The sequence below is a fragment of the Solea solea genome, chromosome 20, assembly GCF_958295425.1.
Source record: "Solea solea chromosome 20, fSolSol10.1, whole genome shotgun sequence".
Lineage (NCBI taxonomy): Eukaryota > Metazoa > Chordata > Actinopteri > Pleuronectiformes > Soleidae > Solea > Solea solea.
In genome coordinates this window covers 19,497,100-19,524,236 of record NC_081153.1, presented here as the reverse complement: position 1 = coordinate 19,524,236, position 27,137 = coordinate 19,497,100, and the positions used below count along the sequence as shown (strand labels likewise).

The 27,137-nt window shown below is 40.4% G+C and overlaps 1 protein-coding gene across 2 annotated transcripts in view; it reads right to left on the bottom strand.

The window, feature by feature from the left end:
- The window catches only part of LOC131447930 (dolichyl-diphosphooligosaccharide--protein glycosyltransferase subunit STT3B), a 75,998-nt gene extending 48,861 nt beyond the window's left edge, over positions 1-27,137 (bottom strand). Inside the window, exon 1 of one of the 2 annotated variants that reach the window (XM_058620031.1) lies at positions 26,599-27,137. In XM_058620031.1, coding sequence (XP_058476014.1) covers positions 26,599-26,858 — 260 coding nt within the window. In that variant the 5' untranslated portion in view covers positions 26,859-27,137. The remainder of the gene's footprint in view (positions 1-26,598) is intronic. The other variant, XM_058620032.1, reaches the window with a different exon arrangement.

Here is a 27,137-nt window from a genome sequence, read left to right as displayed (position 1 = left end):
GTTTCAAGGAATGTCAAGCTTGTATGTGACGCTGTAACACTGCCACAGAAATACACCAGAATGGGAGAAGATGTGGAGCAGGTGCATAGATTGTGCATGGTGTACAAACAAGTATACATTAACCATGTATACAATCACAGACACAGGCAGACTGAAACAAGCCAAGGGGAGAAAGGAAAGAAAACAAACATATTTTGGCAGGAATTGCGATATGATTTGCGCTATCAGCGGGATTGGTATTTTTTATATCATTATTCTCATTTTCATTGGAAAAACATATTTAAATCTATTACTGTGTGATAATTGTGCAGATCTGTGAGAAACAAAGATATCCTCTTCAGTCTGTAGAATAATATGTGTAAAGGTCAAGACTATAATTAATCTACAACGATGAATGATGAATGATGAATGAATGACACATTTTGGCTTTAACAAATATTGCGCCTCCTGCAATTTATATTGGTTGTACAAAACCATAAGGGCAGTGTTTGAGATTTTCTCAGGTACTTTAGGGCTCCTAAAATGCCAGTTCTGTGTGGATTACAAGCAAAAAAAAAACAAAAAAAAACTTTCGCGGATTCTCCTAAACTCATTCTCTTGTGTACTGGCCCTGAATGAATAACCTGTAAAGTAAAGCCTGTCAGAAGGGAAGTGAGGGAATATGAGTTTCACACAATGAGACATCCATCAGACAGGCCAGGCCGGTCTGATCATCTCCAAAGTGTCACGCTATTGTGTTTTTCAAAGGCAGCAATCTCAGTGGTCTGTAATGAAAGGAGCACAACACGTGACATTGAATCAAAGGCTGCGCCATGACAAGATGGGTCCTCGAGCAAAGATGGGGGACATCAGTTGCCATGCCCTGGAATAACATCCGAGCCAGTGGGTAAAAAAAAAAAAAAAAAAAAAAGAGAGAAACAAAGATTTAATAGTTTGTGTCCAGAATCACTTAACAAGGAGAGCACTTAACATGTATCACCTTCTTTAAAGATGGATGTGGACATGTGTTCATATCTGTGGATGCATGAAGGCAACATTGTGCAAAAACAGCCAGACATGACTTGCTGAACACAAAGTTAATTATTGGCTGTAATTAGTGTCCCACCACACTATGAAGTGGGCTCGGCGTGGCACTGTCTGAGTTGATATTAAGTTGTTTATGCAAACCGCAGAGGCACAAAATGCATAAATATAATTAGGAAATAAGTACTAAATGTGGAGCTAATTACTCTGCCAGGTCAACCATTTCCAAAAATACCAAATAGAAGAAAAATATAATTATCCTAATTCCAGTGAGCTGATAGTGTGGTGAACAATATTCCAAATAACCAGTGCAGAACTCCACTTTTAAGATTAAACAGTCTATATATCACCCTTGTGCCTTTGGAAAGTATGCATTACTGTGAAGGTAATCTACACCAACAAGGCTTTTAATACGAACTTTGTCATAAAATGATTAGTCGATTAATCGAATAGAGCTGCAGAAATGAATCTGTAATGAAGCTGCACGATGATCAAGAGAGAAAATAAGCAGTTATCCATGCTTGAACTGAACAGTTTCAGTTGTTTGCTCAGAAGTGAATAGTTCATTTATGATTAGTCATACGAGCAAAAACTTTTGATATAGTGAAGCACGCATTATAATGAAGTGCTGAATTTGAGGTCTAGTCGCGGTCCATGAAAGCTATTCAACAAAAGCAGACGGCAATAGAAGAGGCAGCATATACAGCAATCTTCTCTCCCAAGGACAGTAAATACTGCTCCTGGATTCACTGAATACAGCAGGAGCATTCTAAATGTAATAGAAATAGGGGCAATATTAGCAAAAAAAAATAATAATAATGGAGGAAAGAAACATACACACAAATTCTGATCACAATTTGATTAAATATTCATTTTAAATTATCTTGACTAATGATTTGAAGCAAAAATGGGCTTCTAATCTGAACTTTTCAGAATTAACTAGCTGGCAGTAGCAACACCAACAGATGGTTTCTGTTTTTCTGTGTCTCAATGGCGTGTAAGATCATTGTGTCAATACGCAAACAGCCAAACTCCTGCCTGTTCAAACTAATGAATGAGAGTTGAAAAATGGCACTGCATCTTAAAGCAAAGAGACATAATGGCATAAATATTGACTTGCCCAAGGGAATTACTTCATTACACATGACTCTAGCTCTAACTGGGAACATTAGTCACTGAATAGCTATAAACTAGCATTGTTTATTGGCACCAATAGCTCCTCATTTTCGCAGCGAAGATAAAGATTCAAACATAACAGTTTGGGCTTTTCAAATTGCTGTTCAGAGCAGAGGTTTTCTATTGTGAAATGGTGCACAGTATGTGCCCGAGTGCTATTCTCTTCAGCTGTGTATGCTGTGTCTCTTACTATCACAGTTTCGGTTTTGGGGGGAGAAAAAAAGCTGCGTTTCTTATAAAGGAGAATTTTAATTTTCCTTTTTTCGTTTTGTGATGGTAGCCACCCAATGAGCGCCACATATCCCTCATTTTCCTGATTAAAAGCAGGTGTAGAATCACTGCTCTCGACATGCTGATTATGTTTTCACTGACACACAGTGTTGGTTCTCATTCACACCTGTGTGGAAACAACTCAGTAATACCTTGAGGGTCTAATAGAACAATTAATCTTAAATAAAGCTATTTCCTTAGCCATGTTAGAAAAGCTATAAATGCAGTTTATACATGTTCAAGGATGCCGAGTGAAGTAGTTTTAGTTGTAAAACAGAGTTTAAAGAAGGAATGTAAAATGTAAAATGTAACACACTCATTAGTATCCCGTATTCAGTGAAAAGGTTTTTTCACAAATTCAGAATATTAAACTTGCTTTCTTTTGTTCTACAATGTTATGACATGAAATCTTGGGCCCCGATCGGTTGGTGGTCGGCCAAATAAACACCACTGATTAAAAACAAAATGGTACTACTGTGATGTTTTTAAAAGCTGGGTGAAGAGAGGAAATGGTGCCTGTGGAGCAAAGCCATTTAAAGAGGGGTAGTTTAGTCCAGCTGAATCATTTCACACCCCATAGCTTCCTCCAATTTAAAAATATACAACTACAAAGACATATTTGGTCTAAACAATGCAGTTGCTTACTGCGTTCTATCTAATCTCTAGGATGGAATCGTGGTGAGGAAGAATGTGCCTGGTCAACTGAGTCCAACTGGGGCCAATTGAGATGAACCTACAACCACAACATTTTAAACTTTCTGTGTGGTGATGAAATCTACAGAACAGCTGATTTCACTATGACTGTAACCACTGCAAATGTGTACACAAATATGATTAGAGTGTCCATAATGTGTATATAAGCTGCGTCATCAGCCATTTTGTCATGTTCTAGCAGGAAAAGCACAGGTGTTACTAACTGATCACATCGACAATGGCTCTGTTCGGTTCATGTTAGTCGGAACAGTGCGACAGGGAACCAGCATTGCATACTGAAACAGACGAGGCGAAATGGAACTCAGCCATAATTAATATTACATTGAGTGCATAAATCAATGTGTACACCTAACAATAAGTATAAAATTTATGTAAGGGCTATAAATCGATTTTATTTTTATCGGCAATTTGTTTTTCATGAAAATCATATTTCCTCTTTAACTGCCACCAACGACTCTCTCCTTGGGATCCCATGGTTCAGAGTGGGCTGACCCCTCCCCCCGCTTCTCCTTCGATACACACAGCATCGTAGCAAGAAGGGAAGAGCTTGTTCCCAAGAAAGGCACAGTGTCGTGGGTAATTTGGTAACTGGTTCAATTTTGTGGCGTCAGACCACAACCCACTGCAAGGTTTGTTTGAGAGCTGTTGCAACCAAAAGGAGCAGCACAACGAATATGTTCCATCACCTCAAACAGCGACATGCAGCCGAGTGAGAGAAATGTCTCTCCCTCCACGAGAGATAGCGGACCATAGCCTGCGAATGCCAGCTAAATACGGTCTTCAGTATTCGAGTCATTTTCAAATTGTGTCCCATATGAAAAGAAAGTAACCCTGTGGAAAGCTATCACTGATGCGGTCGCTATTACTGTTGCTTTGCCTCACATGGAAAACTGCACACAGGAGAGAATAGCGGAAGTGTCATTTTACTCCACCACAACAGACTCATGGTCTTGTTTATATACACTTGTGTTGTGTTGCACTTTAACCCTAAGGGGACATTTTGTTCAAATCCCACAAGGGAAAATAAAAGCAAAATTTGTTTAAATAACATCTTTGTCAAGTTGTTGAAGAAAAAAAGATTTTGCTGTGAGAAAATCTGAGGTTTTATTTTTATGCCATATCGCCCAGCCCTAGTAAGGGCTCTGTATAAACATTATGTTACTACTAAGTCAAAAATGTCACCTATCTGGTTAAATATCAAATTTGATTTTCAACTGTCCCCTGCAAAACAATTTAGCCTAAAATGTGAGAAGTTAAAAAAAATGTGTAATGAATTAATGGTACTGCTAGCATTGAGTATTCAATCAGTACTCTGCTGAGTAGGGGGGAATAAACACTCCCTGAACGGGAAATCACTGACAACAGGAGAAAGCTCCAACAGCATTTAATTAAAATGTCATGTAACAATGTGATATAGGTGATGCAGCATGAATTTTGAACATGTGTAAAGTTCAAGTCCAAACTGTAAAAATGACACCTAATTTTGAATAAAAAGTGAAAAGCCTTATCACTTTCTCTGCAATTTTGCAAACACTTCATTTGGCTACATGTTTAATGTAGCCAACATGTTTAAATATGCATTAATTCTGCGCGGCATACACCTGCCATCCACACCAACCCAGCTTTCTAAGAGCACAAGAAAAAGTCACACAAAAGAACAAAGAATCCATATTCATCTGTTGTACAGAGAGCACCATTCCATTGACAATTCAGTGCACAGAGAAAGAAAGATAAGGTTTTGTTTTCTAAAGCAAATCTTAGAATATGATAAATGGGCAAACACTTCATTTTAATCCCGAAAATGTGTCGTATAAACACAAGACAACAAACAAGAGGTCAGCACCAACAGGCTAGATTGAGTTTATCAGCACTTGCAAAATGGTAGGTTATATGCTGGAAATCCATCAATGACAAGACCATTAGGCAACTGTGTCCTCTGAGTCCAGCAACAATATACAGAGGTGGTGATGTGTGGCATGCAATTAACTGGCTACAGCTAGGTTAACACTGATAAGTAATTAAAAAAGAAAGAGGAAATCTGAACCCAAACATCATTGTGCAGAAAGTATTCTAAGATAGGGGGTCCCAGCCCTGTACTTCACGTAAATATTGTGTAAAATGTAAAATAGCCACACAAAAGTACACACTATCAATGCCTGCATATTCCACACCATTTTGCAAAAATGTAGCTGCGTGCAAAGCAAATCGATCCTCTTTTAAAAGATGAGGCTTCTCCTAGTACAGGCTGTAACGCTGGTAATTTCCCACAGATGCAGCTTAGCTTCCAATGCCCATGGATTATTCCAGACTGAACATGGACACGGCCAGAAATTTGGACCAAGTTTTGAGTGAATCAGCAAAGCTTTTACACTCGAATTTGTTCCAATAGCTGCTAAAGATAAAAGTTCAAACTAAACTAAAGCAATGAATGCTTCTGCTTATTTGTTAACTGCATGTGGGTCACCTTTGTATCTCCTTCTCTGATGGTATGTGGTCTGTGTATTTATATTGATGAGCACTCAAAGCTGCTTTACACTACAGTTCTACCATTCACCCGCTCACATCCATTCACATCCATTCACTCACACTTTCATATAGCGCATCTGTGTGTAGCATTAGGGTTAGCAATGTGGAGTTAAGTGTGTTGCCCAAGGGCACATCGGCATGTAGACTACCTGAGCTACTGTTGGGCAAGATTCAGAGGAAGGCTGCTAATAAGGCTATTTGCAAAGAGTAACTGAAATATAATTGTACAACAGCTTATAGCACACCAGGTTTTAAAAATAAGTGCCTTCTCACAAAGCCTCTGACTGGGACTTTTAAACATCAGTATTTAGAATGTATTATAATATTTTCCAGGTGGCTCAGACAACCAAAAAGCCAGTGCATTACGTTTGAAGAAAAATAAAAACCTCTATTAACATTTCATGAAGACTAATACAGTATTTCTGGAACAAATGGGTGACTTGTGCCTATCCATACTAACATACAACTCCTGCACAGGAAAGCTCAGGAAAATCCTGACAGATTAATATGTTGGGTTGACAAATGATAAGTGGTCCGCAATTGCAGCAGATGTTACCATGACAGTTGTTGCACACTACATGGATGCCAGAGGGCAAATGTTAACACTCAGGATTAAGAGCAAATGCAAAGATTGTACTTTACAGACTTGTGCATACGCTTGTGGCGAGGATGGGTTGCAACATGAAAAGATCGGTGTATAATAGATTCTGTCACAAATGTCAAAGTGAAGAAAAAAGTAAATGCCACTGAACCTATAATTGCAGTAAAAGCCGCATGTGATACCGTATATTCTAAAGTACACAGCAATTCACTAAGTCAATAACAGACTTCTGCCTCTGAGAGACCAAACAAGAGATAGCAGGAGACATGCAGAGAGGAAACGGTAAATGCATAAGGTCTGTAAACTTGAACTGTGTGTCAGCCAGTGGACAAGGATAGAAAAGAAAAGTATTTTCATTAAAAATCACCCAAAGAAGAATGATAGGTTTCAAAATTAAGTCATGATTTTCAATGTTTATTGTGTTTTATGCTCACGAAATATGGATACAATTATTTATCTGAAGGCTCCTTAGGTATGTAGACATCACAAGAGATAATAAATCTATTGGTGTGGACACAATGCCACTATTACTTTGGTAAATCAGATGCTAAGAAACCAAACACAGACAACACAAGGTTACAGGTACTAGTTTAAGACCCCTCGTCAGATCACATGAACAAAACTGAAAATAAAGCCGACACTTAAAGGTAATGGGTGATGATTAAAATGAGCTATAACACTACATTTACATCTGCCAGGTGGTCCAAAATAAAAATACTCACTGGCTGTGATGATAAGCATCTATTCACCAAGCAGTTCACCGTGCCATTTTGAAAGGTGATGATATTTATTACAAACTGTATCCCCAGCTCCTCAGATGGCAGACAGAGGTTCTTCTAATACCGGTTTCAGGGCATCGACTGTAAATGTTAAAGGGATTTACATTCTCTCATTCAACCCCTTTTTCCAAGCCAGTCCTTCAGGTGACAATGCTATGCACAATACCGGATTTAGGATTACGTTGAATGTCTTTGACAGGAGACCGATTCAAAGACAACTAAGGATTTGTACTCTGTCGATTTAAAAGGTTTGCCGAGGGATAAGAAAAGTGACATTCCCAAAAGCTAAAGTTACACAAATTCAAACTGCAGCTCACGATTCAAAGGGTACGGATGAAAGGCATGCCAATTCTACATTTAGCCAAAGAGTCCACTGGGGCAGAAGCTCCACTTTTATCAGAACCCATTGTTGCCACCAACCCGAAAATAGGGAAGGCACTGGAAGCTGGCAGAAACAGCAGGCAGCAGAGAATCGAAGGGGGAAAAAGGGAAGAAATTACTGGCATACAAAAGGCTGTGCTGTCATAACGAGCAGCTAATCAATTTGATATCACAAACACAAATGGCTTGCAACAACAGCGACAATAATTACAGGCCTAATCATTACAGACTGAGATCTCTATTAAGGCCATTCCCAATGGCACGCCTTTAATAACTTAAGGGGAAACACCGGACAAGTTGCTGCTAAAACTATTAACATGGTGTAAAAAAAAGTAATAAATATACTAATGATTTACTTTAGTTGGCCGTCAAAAAAAATAATGTGATGTGAAAACCAGAACATTTCAGAGCAACAACCAAACATACTAAATCCCCTACTGCGAGGGCTAAAATCCTGCAGTGAGGGTAAACTGAGGGCAGCAGCCCAAAACCATCTACAGTTTAAAAAAACATCTTCTCTTCATCCAAACATTCACCTGCTGCACCAAAGGGGTGAAGTGGGAGAGGGAGCTCCATTAAGACAGGTCAGAAATGAAACCATAAAACTGGATGTGGAGAAGCACAGCTGCAGACAATTATGCATCTACATACGAGTGATTCCCCCGGACAAAAAGTTATTATTGCTCTGCCTTTGAGCATAATGCCTCTGCTACGGGCTGAGAACTCACTAAGAGACAGTAGAAAAAGGCAGTAAGACATTTACGCCTCATTGGCTTCAACATCAATTCAAGGCGCTCAATAACAATCCAGCCAAGATGATACTAAACACTTTGTATAACCCTTGCCTGCAAACACGACAATCATTAAGACAGGGTGCCTACATCACAGCTAAGGTTCTAGAGCCCGAAAGCTGCCATATGTGCGTAGCCGGGCTCATCACCGTGGTTCCGCAATCCTTAGGGGTCAACATTTACTGCCAGGGCTGAGTAATTATACACTCTTCTGTACCACTGTGGTCCCTTCATCATTATTTCTTAACACATTGCTGTCTCTGCCATTTCATATTCTGTGGCTATGAGATAATGGAGGCAAACAGAGAATACTACTTTCCTCTCGCACACTTTCTTTTTCTCTAAAGGAGTGACACTGCAATGTTTCATTCTGCCACAGGGGAGATTTTGAGGCTGTATAAATTCACATTTATTTTAGCCTCACTTAGTGCAGTGAAAGCACAGGCGCATGGAGTTTGTGCTGCATATTACTGATAACCACCTGACTATCTTGCCTAATGTATAAGCTTTTTTGGAACTAGAAGTTGTAGTTGGTTCAATCAGAATTAAATTTCCAGGGAAATATGCTCTTTAAATAGCAATACTGGCTCTGAGGCTTAAACATACCTTATTGATCGACGGGGCTCTGCTTTACACTGCAGTAGAATCAACAATATCGTATCATACACCGTACTTTAAGACCTTCAAAGCCAGCTGCATTTACCAATTCATTGATTTAGGTTTTTCCCATTTTCAATTTGCATATTTTTTAACTTAGTTTAAACCTGATTTTTAGAGAAAGGCCAACCCTAGTTAAGACTATGGCTAGAGTAATCACTCTACTGAGAGACTGCACTGTAATATATTCTGCATACCAAGTGTTTCATGTCCATTTTAATGTATTCAACATTAGACTGAACAAGTGTGATAGAAAACATTGTTAACATTATTAAGAAACCACAACGATCCTTCAGCAGTTCAGCACTTCAGTGTAAACGAAAGCTACAGTAATTTATTTTTTTTACTTAGTGACCAGGATGGATTAATTAACAGTTGCAGGCACCGTTATGCATTTAAAGCATTAAACACAAATGTCACCCTAACACTTTCAGCTGCACAATAGGAAAAGGAAACAAAATGAAAAGACCACTTCAAAGGCCCACTGTCAGATCAGGTCTCCTTTGTAGAGGCTGACGAGCACATAGATAACGCAGGCAACATATGAGCCCAGTGAGCAGTTGTTTGATGTAGCAGCCTTTAATGATCCACGAATCTAATGAGCAACCATGCCAAACCCAGACATCACCAGGGGGCTTCCCGAATTTGTAAAACACAGAAAAAGCTTCTTCGTCATAACCAACTCTGCATGCATAATCGTACTGTGAGACAGGGACATTGCTTTGTTTGGTGGGGGGCACAACATTAGTGTGGCAATTTCCAGAAGAGGAAGGACAATAAGTCTTTTTTTATTTATTTATTTATCCAACTGAGTATCATTCTAGACATGGTTCAGTGAGCATGCTTTAGGCCTTGGCTGTATGTGGTGCTACTCGTGATTTGGACTGAAGCATCCTAAATGCATCAGCACAGGGATGAACTTAACTTAGTGACTGAGACTGTGAGTTCTTAAGGCCCAAGCTGAGTCATTCCAGTCCGAGTAACCATGATTTAATGGAGCTCCTGACAAGCAGTTCCAACTGAAACAAATGTGTGACCCATTTTGGCCTCAACAGAGAAGAGGAAGCGATGAACCGAGTGTGAGGGAAACCTAACGCGGACCATCCTTCCTTAAAGGCGAACTAAATGCTATTCCAAGTTAATCTAATATCTTTGCTTTTTTTGCTTTTTGCTTGTTTCCAGTGTCTTATTGCCATTGGTTACTGTCAGACTCCTATAATAGCCCTACTGCTGTGGTTATTACCACTAAAATAAACAATGTAAATAATGGTTTTCAAATTAACAGCTGATTAAAAAGGTCAAGTGTGTAAGAATCAGTGAAATCTAATGGTGAGACTGCACCTAACGGAGGACTCTAGAATAACTAGTCCCTACCACTCCATTTTTTGGGGCTCCTTATCTTGGGATACCAGAATAAAAAGTCAGATGACGCTTTTCCACTACATAGTCCCGGCACGCCTTGATTCGGCTCGGCAAAGCTTGACTCGACGCGGTTTGGTATGATTTTCCATTACTATTGTACCTCCTCAATGTGGGCGGAGTCATCATAGCACGGTTGCGATGGGTGTTTCTTTAATGCCCGCAGTCTAATCTCATACAAAACTTAACGTCTTGTTGAGACAAAAGGCCACAAACGAAGTAGGAAAAAAAGAGCTCCATTGTATGTTGTGTCGCATTCATTGTCGTCATTAGTTGGCATCGGTAAGAATGAAGACATTTCTCAACTTGGGGGAAACTGAGGTTGGGAAGCACAATTTTTCAAAAATACTACCCGTATTCTAGTAATACAAAGCTCAATGCAAATCGGTGAAGTATTCCTTTAAGTGATTATACAGATATACAAACATACTTATTGGAAGTAAATTCAATGTATGTCTATAAACTGTCCATAATGTTACATCTATCCATTAAAGCTATGTTAAGCAATGTTCAGCACTGCTGCTACAGCAGCAGTATAGAGTCTAGAAAAACTCACACTAAAAACAAACAGATGTCCTGATTTGACTTTGAAACTTCAGCAAAGATAATAATCAAGCAGCACAAGCACTCAGATAATGTATCTGTGTGAAATGCAGTGATAGCATCTTAGTAGAAAACGAGGCTCTGGGCAAAGAGAATACATAAGACAACAATGTGCTCATACTGGATATAAACTCCACATACTCTCCCCCACTCCTGACAGATTTGGGAGTAGTGAATGAGACCAAAGCCTTCCTACTGCTCTCTTGTCTGGGTAGCAAATCTCCAAATCCCAGCCAGAGGGGGAAACAGATCCAGCACCCTATTACAGAAAGCCTGAGAGATGGGACTGTGATTCATTCGCAGCCAAATTCAGCTTTTGTCTAGCAAGCCCCATCAAATAGGACCCGGCCTTCCCTGGGAGTGCTGCAATGACATTATGCCAGCTCCAGGAGCAGCGACTGCATGTGGAATGCTTGTGTATGTAGGTGTTGCTGTGTGTGTGGTTTCCATGATGAGAGCAGGTGATGGAACAGGAGAGAGAAAGACATAGACAAGTCTCACAGCCTAAGACTCGTAACTGAACTGCAGCCCAGAAATGCAGAGGAGGGAATTGTCCTGCTGATTTTCCTCTGCACATCAAGGACGCTGATGCACACAGCAAGACCAATGTTAGAAGGCTGTTCAGTCCTGCTCCTCTTAAAGAGAGAGGCCCATCTTTGTTGAAAGACTGCAGCAATACCATCTCTTTATCAGTAAAGCGGTAGCATTACCAGCTTTGGTAAGGGCAATTTAGTCCTACTTTGAATGAATTTAACTTAACATTTTAAATGGACAATGGGAGCCTGACTTGTCCCAGCCTGAAAAGTGTTAATTGGTTGGAACCAACCAGCCCTAAACATCCTTTCAGAAGAAACCAACTCAATGGAACAACATCTGGCTAATGGCCACCTCCTGCCTCCAAAACTGTCCCACACCATAAGGTGCCCCTGTGCAGCAGTGCCAAATTTAGCTATTTCTATTTCATTGTCAAAACTCAAGGACTATGCAGGAACAATTTCAGTAAAGTCCATTAAAATGAAAAATACAGACATCATAAGTATGCACATCAATGAATGTGGAGCCCTTGTTTGGTTCTATTGTATCTTAAGTGGATAAAACAATACATAATTAGCTGTTCTACCTGCAGTGACTAGAGAAATTATTATATACTTACTTTTACACAAGACACAAAAGGGGCAAATCCTTGCAACCAAGAGGCAGGCAGATACTGTCTAGATTGAGAAAAATACTTACAGGTACAGTGTGTAAAAGTCAGCAACATTCATTGGTGAACTGGTGACAGCATGAAAAGAGAGTCGGGTAAGAAAGGGCAACTTCTACTCACCTCAGCATTTAAACAGCCACTCAGTGAGAAGTCAGACGGGGCAAAAGCCAGAACTAAAGCAATGGGGGTGTTTATCTTTCAGTCTCTTCAGTGTTTACTGTTAGTCTGTTTTTTAGTGACAAGAAAACCTATTCTTTTAAGATTCGACAGAACAGACAGTTTATATTCTTACCTAAAAGGCAAACAGTTGTTAAATGAAAAGCATGTTTAAATGCAGTAATGTCTCCGCTCTTGCTGTTCACTTTTAAATCCCTTTGATTTAACATTATCACAGTGATGTGCCTCATCAAGCTGCCCCATTCTTTCAGTTTTTGCATGACATGTCAACCTGTAAATTGTGGATTATTATTAAGCTATAGATTTGATGCTGATGTACGGTATTTATGGTGTTTTTACTATATGAATCGAACCGTATATTTTGTGAACCGTTCCATCGCTATTGTACACCTATAAAAAAAAAATAAAGAATGATAATTTTATCTTATTTTATCTCTTGTCTCTGTATCTTCAATTTCTGCCAGATAATTTCACCTAACATTTACATAGAGGGCCTTTAAAAGCATCTGCTATAATAGTTCAAAATGATACGCATCATTATTATCTTAAATATTCCATAATGCCAAAAGTGAAGAAAAACAGTCCTATTTGCCAGGTAACTCGTCAAGAACACCTAATGAAGAGGGGCAATGATGAATTTTGGCAGGGAAATTGGAAGGGAGCTCACATCACACCATGTGCCAGATGGCAACAGTAAGCACGTTATCAAAAAATTATATTCCTTGACAACTTAACTGGCACACCAACTGGATGAGCTTGCAATCAAAGACTGCATAAAATATGCTTTAAAACAGGTGTTCTTGTTCAAACACAGAGGTTTAATACTGTATCTTTTTCAACACCAATACAGGGGTCCAGAGTTATGTGGCTTTTGAGGCAACTGGGACGACGGGTGACAGATCGAGCCAAGGTGTGTACAAGTTCATCTTGCTTTGAAATGAAACTGTGGGCTGATGGGAGGACCACATGAGTCAGATCACAGACTCTCTCACAAAGACACACACATACACGGGAAGGGAAGAGAACAGACACACATTAAAGTAAAGAACAGACTGGCAAATAAAAAGAGTCTGTCCATTTTTCCATTTCAACTGAAAAAGTGAGCTTCACGGTCATGATAAGCAATTATAGTCAATTAAATTATAATGACTGTAGTGACTACCAAATTGAAGGTGCTATCCTGAAACGGAAATGCTGAAGTCTGAGGTCATTTACCTCTCCTGAGTGAAATCATATCAAGTGCCTATTGATCTTCTTCACGTATTCTAATGAAGCTTGGGAGCATTTTTAAAGAGGAGGTGCCATCATCAAAGCTCTATTCATCACAAGTGTCAGAAACTCCCTCCTTGATCTCACTAAGCATTGTATCTGCTGAAAAAGAAACAAGCTTTGAAGGTCACAGGTCAAGATGAGAAACATGATGACACCATTACAGTCCCACTTTAACTTCACAGTCTTTGATTTTAGTGTCGAATACAAAGGGCACAAGCAGTGATTGTCACATAGAGAACACCAACAAGAAGATAAAAGTAATACAACTTAATAAAACCTATTGAGGAAATATAACAAAAACATTCACATGAGGTCAAGAAGGTATTACATTCCAAGAGATGACATTATTATACAGAGCAGTTTAGTTAAGGGTTGTGACCCAATCCAGGTAATTAACTACAGCGATGTTTTAATGACACTGGGGAAATTAAAAAGAACCAGGAGTTACTGAACCCTGTACAAGCTCCCAAAAAGCATCCATCATCTTTTACGAAACAGCTGGACATGCCCAAAAAATCTTTTAATGAAAAAGGCAGGAAAATACCAAGCAAGAACTCAACGGGAGATTAAGAAGTGCAGGCTTAAGACCTTATGATTATTCAATCAGTCAATTTTACAAGGACTTGGCAGTAGTGGCCTTGAATCCGTAGTAGTCAGCCAAGCCCAGGCAAGCCTCTTTACTATTTCTTATGCAGCAGAAAACCTCATCTTGACTTCTCTTGCTGTTCTCGCGGAGCTTTAGATCACTCAGCAAATCTTTGGAACATGGGTCAAAACCAAAGGAATGTCATTCAAATATTTCCTAAACATATGTGCATAATAAAAGTTGTCAAATTGAAAACCAGGAGAAGCTAAATATTCTTCTTGTGCTCTAGGGTCGTCACTTTATCCAAAATAGCTCCATGAGAGCTAACAGCCAAGGTCTGGATTAGAGCTGCAACAATTATTAATCGATTGCTAAATCAATCGTCAACTATTTCAATTGCCTGTTGGAGTAAATACTGCACAACATACGATATCTGGCAGTCATTCAACCATTTCGGAATACGGTACTGAGAAGCTGACGTCGCAAACGCGCTGGTCAATCTTGATTGTCGTTCCATGGAATTTCCGAGGGCTACCGTAATGACAAGTATATGGGTGCATCGCTCTATTTCTCTGCTTCCATATTTTTAGAATTTTATATCACAAACGCTCTAGGAGTTATGGTAATGAGAAATACGCATGCCAAATCCTGTCGGTGACACATTGTACGTCATGTTGTGCGCTGATGATGCAATTTGCATCATGCGCGTTGGGTACGCATGCTGTACGCAGAAGTATACCAGGGCCGTTAGGTTTACTTCCCCCACCACTAAGAGAGAACCAACTAAATAGTATTACAAACTAAGACATTGGAAACTTCAGAGGATGACAGAAAGTTTCCAGGGTAACAGTTGAAGGCAAACCTCGGCCTCAAATTCAAGTGGGTCAGTCCTTTCTGTGGTTGGGAAAAAGCAGAACCACCACAGCAGGCATGAGGGAGTATGGCATTTGGGACAATGATTAGCATTTGGAAGAAAATGGTCCTTCATTCCTGTGGCGTTTCATGTCTCAGGAACACATTAAATTGAAGCTGTGTTGGGGAGGGAAACTGAAAGACTGAAAGAGACTGGAGGCTGGAACAGGTGGAGGAATCATAAAAGGTTTAAGTGAGTAGGCGGATTTGTGACACTGCATTTCCTGACTTCATCTGCATCTGAATTAATTAAAATCATCATTATGTAAAATACATCTTGAAATGTGATAGTTTAACGATGGCAGAGGGTAAGTGTGCTGGACTTGAGACATTACATGCAAAGCAGACACATGTAACAATACATTATTTTCTCAACATTTTGGGTGAGGTAGCTCTTCTGCAGAATCACGCACCAAGGAGTATACACAAAGCTATACTTCAAACAAATATCTAATTATATAGAACCCAATAAATACAGGATACAATACAAATGCCAATTTTGATATTGGCTTTTCATTTTTTTTCTTGCCGATTCTGTTACAAGGGTAATGCTGATTTCATCTGCAATTAGCGTATATCAGCCAATAAAATTGACCTTCTGATGTATTCATCAGGCTCCACTGTCAGTGATTTCACAGAGGAGAGACTTATTTGCTTCTCTAATCCACAGTATACCTCTAATCAAGATGTCCCTTTTCTCCTTTTACCGTATGACACCATTTATGCCAAGTTACTAAAATTACCTGGCATATGTGGTTAGAAGGCAATCTGTGACATGCCTATAATATTTCAGTTGAATTTAAAAATGAAATTTCTTAAGGCTGAAACAAACTCTTTATCTAATGGACTGCATCACGCAAAGCCCCTCCTCTGACTTTTTATGGCAGCAGGTTAACAGCAAACCAACAATGCACACAATATCCACAAGGGAACTCTATTCTCTGCATGCACCAATGCATCATAGTATCATCTGTCATAAAGATGATGATACTGACCAAAACATTTTAGGGTGGAAAGACACGATTAACGACCTCAGAATTCCTTTGACCTCCGTGTGGTCATTTTTAATGACAATATAAGCAAATAGGATTAAAATATAGCTCAGAACTGGCTATGATGTCGCAGTTTACCACCATCATCAAAAACTAATTTTGTAAATGCACCTACGTGAACAGCATGAACAACCCACAGACCTACAGGTCTATCCATGCAGAGGCTGAGACCTCTTCCACTGAATATTCAGTGTGTATGATGGATTTTTGGGGGGCATTAAACTTCCTTGATTAATTTGTTGCAGATGATTAATTTTAATCTCAGTTTCCACTTTTCAGCACAAACGTCACCTTTGCCCTGTCGAGATCCATAAGTGTCATCTGTTTTAGAAGGCAGCAGAAAAGATGTACTCAGCAAGTGCTTTCTTTTTTTTTTAAACAAAGGATGTTGGGATATGGGGGTGAATTGGCAAAATAAAATAAAGTGGTAATTCAGCACAAAAAAGAAAAATACAACTTTAACTATAGTCACACTCCTGCGATGTCGAACAGATTTTTCTTTGAACAAGGACTTGCATATTGTTTCTCAATTTAGAGCAGCCATATGTCTTAAAAGTGACCAAACATCAGAATAACAAATCTGAGGGTTTTTACAGTGTGTGTACAGTTAGTAAATGATCTACAGATCTCTAGCGAGGTCTTAAAGTACTGTGCAAAATCTTAGGGCGCCAACAGGTTTATTGATTTTATGTCAAATTCTGTGATCATTGGAATTTTGGAATATTATCTCAAGCATGTCTTGAATTAACATGGTGTAATAGATTTTTATCCCAGCAGATATTTGTCGATGTGAAATAGGACAAACAGGCTTATTATATGCGGTCATATTATTGTAGGTCACACTAAATACTCGACACTTTAAACTTTTTTTTTCCTACTTAAAAATGTGTTATTTAAAAACTGCATACATGTTTCTTACATTTTCTGAATGTGCTCCAATAAAATGGTTGAGAAACAATTATATTGTATGGTCATTATAGCATTGCTAAAACAACAGACCTAATGGCACAGTTCTGTACATCAACCCAATTTTAGTCTGTCCAGGTCCAGCGCTCAACCTTGTTTTATAGCTCATCCAGAACACCTGCAAGCTGCTCTACTCGATAACCTCGGTGATATGACAGCCTCTTGACAGGCTCGTCTCTTTTCTGCTACTCATAGACTGACAACCTATTCCAGCTGTCATTTTGTCCTGCTTGACACCACTCCATTCGCCCATTTGTCATTTCTCTTCCTCTGCCCGAAGTCCTCTTCCACTTATCTGTGCCCCGCAACAATGGAATGCAACTCTGGGAAGTTGTGTCCTTTCCTGGCTGTCAGCCATTCTGGTGACCTGAAACAAAGCTGTGGCCTCAGACCATAAAGCCTCATCAGGTGGCCTTGCCGGTGGGTAGGCTGTGACAATTAATTCATCCCCATCTGAATGGGCACATCTTCATCTGGAATACATAAGACAGAGTTCTGCCAGAACAGAGACATTCGATAATGTGAGGTCACTCAGTACGTTTACATGCACAGTTTAATCGAGCTGAGGCCGTAGTCCGACTAAGACAGGCAATGGTACATCTTGCTAAGTCCGAGTATACATGCGGAGGAGAAAATCGATTTATTGGCCGTGTACGTCTGACTCTGCCTCCGTAGGTGGCACTGTATCTCTCTGTAAGCTAATAAGTATCGAATCGGTTTCCTGTTGACCTTTACATCAAAGAAAAACAAACAGTGAGATGGACGGCGCGCTGAATCATGCTGTGGTTCTGTATTTTTCGAGTAATCAGACTATGATGATCCAGGTATGTTAGTCTGACTAAGACTAGCTTGAGACTAGCCAGAATACAACCACCTCAATTTTTTACCATTTTACCATTACCATAGGCTTATCCATATCCTTTATCCAGTTTAGTGTACTGAACAGTGCACTCTCGTTGGACATGACTATGTTTGTAGAGTCTATATTTGGACAAAACTATTTTTTAACAGATGAAGATTAACCAACTTGCCAGGCAGAAAATCAATCGGCATGCTTTTGATCACTGATCAATCCTTTTAGACACTGGTTAAAAGCCCTAAATGTGGGATATCTTAATAACCCTTGCCTGAATTGCATACATCCTACCTTAAGAGCTACGTGAAGCCACTGTGTGGGCCACGGGGACTGCTTTATTTGAGAGATCACCGTCTTGGTCAAGGTCAGTGGCAGGGTATACCGAAACACCAACAACAAACTCATTTCATCAAAGGGTACAATATATAAACATAAAGGCAAAACGATGGCAGCTCTGTCAGAGTATATAAATAATCCAGGGAGGGAGGACATTGTGGAGGATTTACTGATGGCTACAAAAAAAGAGGTGACAGGGGAGGCAGCAGCCATGTCAACCTTTCTAGGAAAGGCAGCAATCAGCTATGAGATTAGCTTTAGTGCTGGATTTGTCTTTATCTGCATAGTGATAAAACTGCAACCGTGTTGAACTACAAACAACTTCATAAAACAATCTGACATGCATAAGATACAAAAGAAATGTGCAATATACTTAAAGGTCTCACCTTGAAACAAGGAAAGGTGATATTATACCTGGCAGAATCTAAATAACAGCAGAACACAGGGCATACAAGAGGTGCCAAACTGACAGCAAGCCAATCACCTAAACAGATATCCAGCCAACAGGCATCATAACCCTCACAGAAACAGGGTTTATAATAATCACCCTGCCGAGTCGAGAACACAAATGTCTAAATTACTAAAAACACCACAGTGAGGCTACAAATACATAACCTTCATAGTAAACCATACTTTGGGATTTATTTGATTTAGGCAGCTCTAAGCTATAGACCTTGGTTTGCTGCTGATGTTAATTTCAAGGGACATTTTGAAAATGTTGAGGGGATTAAAACTGGAAGGAGAAAAATTACTCAAGAGTAAGCTGAGTTGAGCTATTTGAGGTGTTCAGTAATACTTTGGAGATGCATTAAGCAGCTGATCTTATTAAATGGGCTCTGCTTTAAGTAATCTAACAGCTACAGAAGACATTCAATTTAACCTGCGGCAGAGGCTGACTGAATTAAAAATAAAAATAAAAAATCATCCCTATCCTCTCCGCATTAAAATATAAACCTCACACATTACATGTGTGCATGCACATACAAAAAAAACTGATGATGCAGTTCTGGGAACAATAAAATCTCCTTGGCTCCACCATCAAAACCTCCTTCAGTGTTTGGCAGGCATTAATTTCTCTTTCTTTACGCCTCCTACCATCCTACCACTGTGTCCCTCACTCCTCCTTTCTTCTCTTCTCTGTATGCAGGTGCACTCGCCCACAGAGCTGCATGCTGACTCCTGTCAGTATGAGGACAGGGATGTATGATAAGCACAGATCCTCTCTGTTACTTCTGCACCACTTCCAACCTCTGCCTTCCATCCAGAGGGCATCGAGGATCACTTCAAAGCTAATGCGGAGGAGAACTCGAGTGAGGCTGAGACAATACTCAAGAACAGACCAACAATAACCTACACAAACCACAGTCAAAGTCACATGACTGTCATAAAAAAGCACATACAGCCTTTCTGAGCCCACTATAGTGTCCCTGTGGGAGAAGGCCTACTTTACGGTTGGCTGTGGACATGCATCATCTACATTTGCTGGCTGTTAGTGGTGTTTCTAGTTCTGTATAATCACATTTGTATGGAGACTGACTGACGACCAGTTCTACAACTAATGTACACAACAATCACTATGGTAAACACAAACAAATAAAATGAGTACAGTCATTTAGAGCCTTGGAGTAGTTACACAAGGCTCCTTCTGTTTTTCCCTGGACATCTGGGTTCTGCAGGCTGGATGGTCATGGAACAACAATCACATCAAAGCACCCATGACAACACAGAACAAACAGTTTGACAAAAGCTGTGTCGGCCACACAACTCCACTCTGCGTGACACATACTGATGAGCAAGTGTAACTGTGAGTAAAAGTTTGTCCTGGAGCATTTTCCGTAGAGGAGGATACAGGGAATATGTTCAGTTCAGCTCCCCAGGTTTGTTCCTGGGCTCAATCCAAGATCACTTCCAATAATAGAAACAGTATGAGACAATGCTATTTGGACAGTTTAATTGAAAATATATCGGGTCTTCACAACAGATAAAAAATACTGCCTGTGGTGCCAACATCAATGAGTGATTACAACCTGGTAACAACTGTATACAGATAAAAGTACATATATCACCCCTTTATTTTTTTATTTCCTTCATTAGCATTCATTAAACCACTGAAATACCATAAACACTTAGACTGTATCTCATATAAACTGATAAATTTAACCAGAGTGTCACAGTGGAGGCTAAGAAAAAAATACCTCCTAAATGCAGAGATTTAAGCATCAGGCTTGGGTGTTATCAGTAGCTTGTGTTGCACTGCTGACATGTCTGTGAGTTATAGGAGCACAAGATCACACACTTTAGCTTTTAATAAAGGAACACATCTGTCAGAGGACAATGCTCTTAAAATATCTTTAGTGAATAACTGCCAAAACTGGCAAGAGGACTTAACAAAGGTGGAGCAGGGGAGACGACTTGTAGTAATTCACAATAAATTACAGCCCTGGCTACGTTCTACTGTATTTAATGCAAGAAGCGAGCTGGGTAAACCATCTTCCACCTCCACTTAACTGGCCTTGTGATTCTTACGATGTGCAGGTCGACAACAAACATACACACATATAGTTGTGAATGTGCAGCAGAGGGTAATCCATCATGCTAAGAAATTGGGCGACAATTGATGCATCTCCATTCACGGCATCTGTGACTCGTGTGGCCTCCAGGCTGCTGACAAGAACCCCTTGTCGGACGGTTATTTTGGCAACACTTTCAGATTAGCCCTCACAAAACTGGCCGACAGGCAAATTGGAGGCAGAAAAAAAACCAGGACATTGCCGACTTCTATTCAGCGTGAGCCAATCAACCATTGCTGTTCTTTGCACAATACGTTTCCCTTTGTTACTGTCCTGAACAGCGTTCTAGAATTGGCAGTGAAAAGCTGAATGCACAAACCCGTGGAATAATTGGCACAGCTTAAATAATAACTGACAATGTAAGCCAAATCTGGTATGAATTTCATATGTCTATCTGCGGTTCACTGTGCTAGCCAGCGGCATCCCCGTGCCTGGTGCTTTTACCGACAGAGGCAGCTCATCTCGACATGCCCCGGGTGCCCTGAAACAGATCTGTCGCTCTCACACATGAAGCAAACCGTGGAATCACAGACACCCCCCCCCCCCACCGCCATGCCTGACACAAGTCTGCTGGGAGGCCTGGTCTGAAAAATACTACTTAATCAACAGCGTCTTGACATCAAGCATCCTGAATGGGAAGAAACCAGCAAATAAAACAAGTTCAGCCAGTGTATGTTCACTTTTTGTGTGTCTGGCCTGCATGCCCTGAGAGGAAACACTGAGCCAATATAGTAATAACGTACGTAGTGAAATGGCAAATAAGTTGTCGTGGTAACACCAATTTACAGTGGCCAATGTGCAACGAGGAAACCTGTCAGTTGTAATGACCCAGGATGGGAACCCACTGAAGTGTTTTCTGCTTCAGGTGACTGGACACTGTATACGCACTGAATATTTCATAAGCTGTTGGACAGTCAGTTTGGGGGTTTAGGCAGGGATCGCAGCTCCAGCCAAGTGTCTGGTACAGAGATCAATCATAACTTATTCTACATTTTCCCAAGGTAACATGCTGCTCTGCCAGCAGCCACTCCTGGATAGGCCTTAATCTACTTTCAGCTAAATGTCATGGTCTTTGTGTGTGTTTAAGACAGGAGGAAGTAAAACAGGAGTGCCTCAGTGAGTGACAATGGAGCGAGAGAGAGGTACGAATTCAGCAACCACCGCTAATTTTGGTGGCTTTAAAAAAAAATGCTGAGCTGATAACACGGCTTGTGGAACCTTTTCTTCAGTACAGCAAATTTCTTGCAGCAAAACCTATTATCAAAGAGGCCTGAAACACCTAACCATCCCGTCTGGGCTGTTATCAAAGTGCAGTTTGAGATAGTGGAGGATTGCACGAGCCTTCTGTAAAACCGCTGACATTTCAGGTTTCACTGCACTCAATGTAGCTTTTAGATTTAAGTTTTGTGAGAAATATTCAAATTTGGTACGCCTACATTTTGCAGAATACTGAAGGAGGGAGGCAGGCAGGTGTGATAAGCTGGGGTGGAGGAACAGGTTCTGATAGGGAGACCGTGTTAGGCACATTTCCAGTGGCTCCTGAGCTGGAATTCATTTCTTAATTCTATGCACACAAAAACACCATAGCAGCAGATGGCGCAAACATTAAACCTAAAAAAAACTTTTTCATCATGAACATCTTGAACTGAAAATGTTGCTGAATTTCACTTAAAAAAAAAAAGAAGATTTCTGGTTTGGCAGCCATACGCATCCAATACAATTTTTTTATAGCAAATATTTGTTTGCCTTAGCCACCAATACCAGTTTTTTTTTATATATATAAACTCATATTTAACAAGTATGTGCACATTGACAGTGATTAACACTACTAATGTAAGAAATAATGCGATTTATAGTCCGATTACTCCAGCTTGGATACACTTAGTCAGACTGGAGACGGACTTGGAGTTCTGTGCATGCACCAAAATTTCGTTCCTCCCTGGTCTTAAGTAGAAGGAGACGACATTTAAACTGCAGCACCGTTGCTGGAAATCATACGGCAGCAGCGTCTTTATTCAGACAACCCAGCACATATAAGAGCTAGAGATGTAACGATATGAAAATTTCATATCACGGTTATCGTGACCAAAATTATCACGGTTATCAATATTATCACGGTATTGTTAGATGTGTTCAAAATGTTCCAAAAGTACTGAACACACACACACTAGAGATGTAACGATATGAAAATTTCATATCACGGTTATCGTGACCAAAATTATCACGGTTATCAATATTATCACGGTATTGTTAGATGTGTTCAAAATGTTCCAAAAGTACTGAACACACACACACTGAAATCTTTTAACCAAGTTTTATTTAAAAAAAGATATTTTATATTATATGATTATTATTATTATTATCATTATTATTATTATTATTATTATTCATAATTATCATCTGACTGACTGACACACACACACACACAGGTCCTCACTCTGTGTCGGATAATAATTAAGTAGCAGCGGTCGTACACAGCATAAAAATAAAATAAAAAAACACAGAAACAAACACATTTTGGTCTGCTACGGTACCTGTCGTCTGCACACTACTCGCTTTCGCGAGACAAACCATGACGTTTCCCACTATTCCGAAATCCCGTTTTTGTTGACTTACCCGCTGAAAAGTTGTGTGTGGTGGTCACGGAGATGGCTCATCATATTGGAAGTGGCTTCGCGCCGCGAAGTTCGCGGAGATTTTTTTTTTGCATTTTCTGCTCAAGGATTGATTGTCTTCAATTATTTTACTCTCAACATCCTTTAAAAATACAAAATATGCCCAGACTTCTGATCTTACGGGGGGTAATCTCTGGAGCGCAGGTGGCTTCAGCCGTGTTGTCGCTGGACAATTAGGGATGTCGTTACATCCCTAATAAGAGCCATACTCAATCAAATTGTTATCATGATTAACATGTACAGCAAGTACATACTTTACAATATTATAATATATACACATTTAAGTGTTTTTGTATGTGTGGTGTTAGGACCCAAGTCAGAGCGCTTTCTGGTCATGCAAACCAGCAGCAACAGCTGAAGCTACCGACAGGTTGCAGGGAAAGAGAAGTGAAACAGTGAGTGTGCATGTGCATGTCTGTCCTGTTATACCTGAGTTTCCAGCTCATTGTTGCCCTCAAGAGATTATTCTCCTCTTTCTCCTCACTAACACGACCAAGTGGGAAAAACCTGACTGCTACCAAGGAACACTCACCACAAAGTACCCCATTTAATTAAAATTTCCATTCACCAACTCAATAAAGTGGACAAAGACTTTTGAATTAACAGGTAGCTAGGGGAGCAGGAACAAATATCTTGCTTTAAAGAGCAGCCAAAGCCACATAAATGTGCTCATACCTGCATGGGCAGGAAGTTAACCCCTAAAAAAAAGTTTAGTTCTGGTAGACAGTCACAACACTCACCTGACTCTTTGTCTGGCAGGACTGAGCATTCATTTTAAAGAGCGTGACATGCATTTTAAAGTCCCAAAACTTAAATTTGTTACGTTGATGAGTGCCAAAGAAAAAACAATTAGCAAATACTGGGAAACCAAAATGAGCATAGTCAGATAAGACATGTCATGTCAGGAATATGTTTACAAGATCAGCACAGCGTGCGGCGTTAGCATATTGCAGAATTAGTTATTTTGGCGCTTGTAAATCCAATCTCCTCAAATTGCCAGCTTGTTTAATGTAATGGTTAGCTGTAGATAACTTGAAACTGTGCACAGAGGAAAATCACTAACAGCAACCAAGCATTCAGACAACGGCGCTAATCATGTGTGTCTGAGAGTGAAGGCCACTTGCAATCAGCAGCCCGTGAGCCTGTAGTTGTAAAATTCACATTCTTATTTCTTGCTGTCAAACAGGTCAGGAAGTTCGAGAAGCCAGTGCAGTATAAAAGCCCACTTTTAAAAGAGATCAAGAATTGTCTCGTGTAAATGAGGCAACTGAATTTATCAGAATACTTATTGAATAATGCATATTCTTGGCAAATACCCAGCACTGAAGCGGATATACACGCATGAGAGAGCACGAGAGAGTTAACTATTGCAAAAATGTAGTGCAATAGTTCTGGATCAGGATTATAAACAGGGTCAAATTGTTGCTGTCGGCAGGGACAAATGTTGCAAGATTTATGAAAAGCCAACTACTGACATATTTCTGGCATTAAACTGAACTTACTGAGTGATGTAATTTTTGACTTTTGGATACATTTTTACAACATTGCGCATTTAAACACGCAACAGACGGTTCCATTCAAAGCCTGGCTTTGTTTTCAGGGTCCAAGAGGAAATACTTCAAGGAGATGTAGACTAGTCTTAGCTGTAGGGGCTTTTAAACTTCAAATGTCAAATAAACAAGTTCTGAAGTCATGTGCCAACGAGCTACGCAGTTATGGCTCTGCACATTTGGAAACTCATAGTGAGGTTAAACAGATCCTACCGTGAGCGTGTGAAGTGGAACATAACACCACCTGTAACTCTACCAACTGTGTGGCCGACCAGGTTTGTGTTTGGACGTACAGAAAGAAAAGCTGTGCAGGAAGGACGAGTTCTCTGTTGCAGTCCCAGCCTTAAACCCTGGCCTTTGGCTATGACACGCAGTCAAGTTATCAACGGAATTGAAGAGGTGAATGTCACCCTGAACAAAAGTGAACACCTGCCCTTGAAGATTAATAAATTAGCACCTCAGGCAGGAAATGTGCTTCAATGCCACAGAGTGGAGTGACACTTGTGAGCACACGTGACAGTGGCACAGAGAGGAATAATCATTGTGCATTGTGATGACAGACACATCAGACTGGATCAGTTGGCTTTTTGGTTACAAACAGTCTGCTGTTATAACCACCACCGGCTGTTATTGGTGCAAAAACATGGGGGAATATTTCTCTCCAATATGCATTCCTCTCCTATCTGTCAATTATCTCGATGAATCGATTTCACCCGTAACAGAAAGAAAAAGGTGTCCAGAAGTCATAGTTATTCAGACAAAAGCACTAGAATTAATTCATATATAAGAGGATGAAATTACAGAGAAAAATGACTTTTGATGAATAATCAAAATTGATCATTTAGCATTTTTTTTTGAGTGATTAATAATCGATTAATCGTTTCAGTGCTATTCTCTCTCCAACGGCAATTAGTGTTGAACTGCAACAGAAAAATGGATTATTTCATTAACAATAGCCCCGATTAAAGCCATCGACGAGAGCTGAGACTAGAACAACCTCCGGTGAAAAGCAGCGACTCCACCTGCTCACACTGAAAGTGAGTTTTCAGTGGAATGAAACTCGCGCGGAGTGGAAAGAAAAGTGTGTCCGGCTGGAGAAAGTCTTAACACCTGGTTATTCACACAACAGTTCTAGGTTATATAGTTTTATATAACCTAAGCATGGTCGCAGCTGAAGGCTCCTCACATCTCGTACGTACTTGAATAGAATTCGAACCAGGATCAGCACAGAAATGACAAGATCCACCCAGCGCAGCGACATCCACAACCAAAGTCCCACACAACACCACTCTTATTGTACATTAAACGACTGTTTAGTATATGAAAGCTAACTACTGTTGACATCTAAACAGTTTCTTGCTGCAAGTGATATTAGTTATCTTCCATATGGGGGGAAAAACCCCCACAACAAAACCGTACGGAGCGACCCAGACCTCAGTTTGTGCCGCTGCAGGCAGTTTTCAACCAACATGTCCTGACAAATGTTAGCTTAGCTCACTTACCACGGATCAAACTCGTGAATGATGCTCTCGAACCGGATCACGGCGAAAAGTCTGGAGCTGAATCCCGCCAGACAGGCCAGAAAAAGAATACTAAACGAGAGTAACGACTGCCACCCCGCCGGTTGTGTCAGTCCGCCGGAGAGGCCTCCTTTGCCCCCTCCTCCACCCGCGGCGCCGGGTCGGCTGTTCCCGTGCGCCGAGCTCCCGGCATTGGTGGACGCTTTGTGCTTGCCGTCGCTGACTGTGTGGTGCTCCGCCATTTCTGCGCGCGGTGTCGGTTGGGTTTGCTCGAGCGTCCGTCTCCTGCCACGCTCCCGTGTCTGTCTCCGCTCCGTGCTGTCGTAAAAAAAAGAACTCCCTTGTTTTTGCACCCGCTCTCCCGGTGTGTCTTATCCTCGGAGTCCCCTGGGCTTTAATGTTCGTTTGTGTGTTGAAATTCGGTGTTGTTACACGGACAGGCGGCCGTTACATCCCGACACGCACTCTCATGCGCCACAGTCAGTGCCCGCAACAGTCAATCCGTTTCGCGATAGAACGCC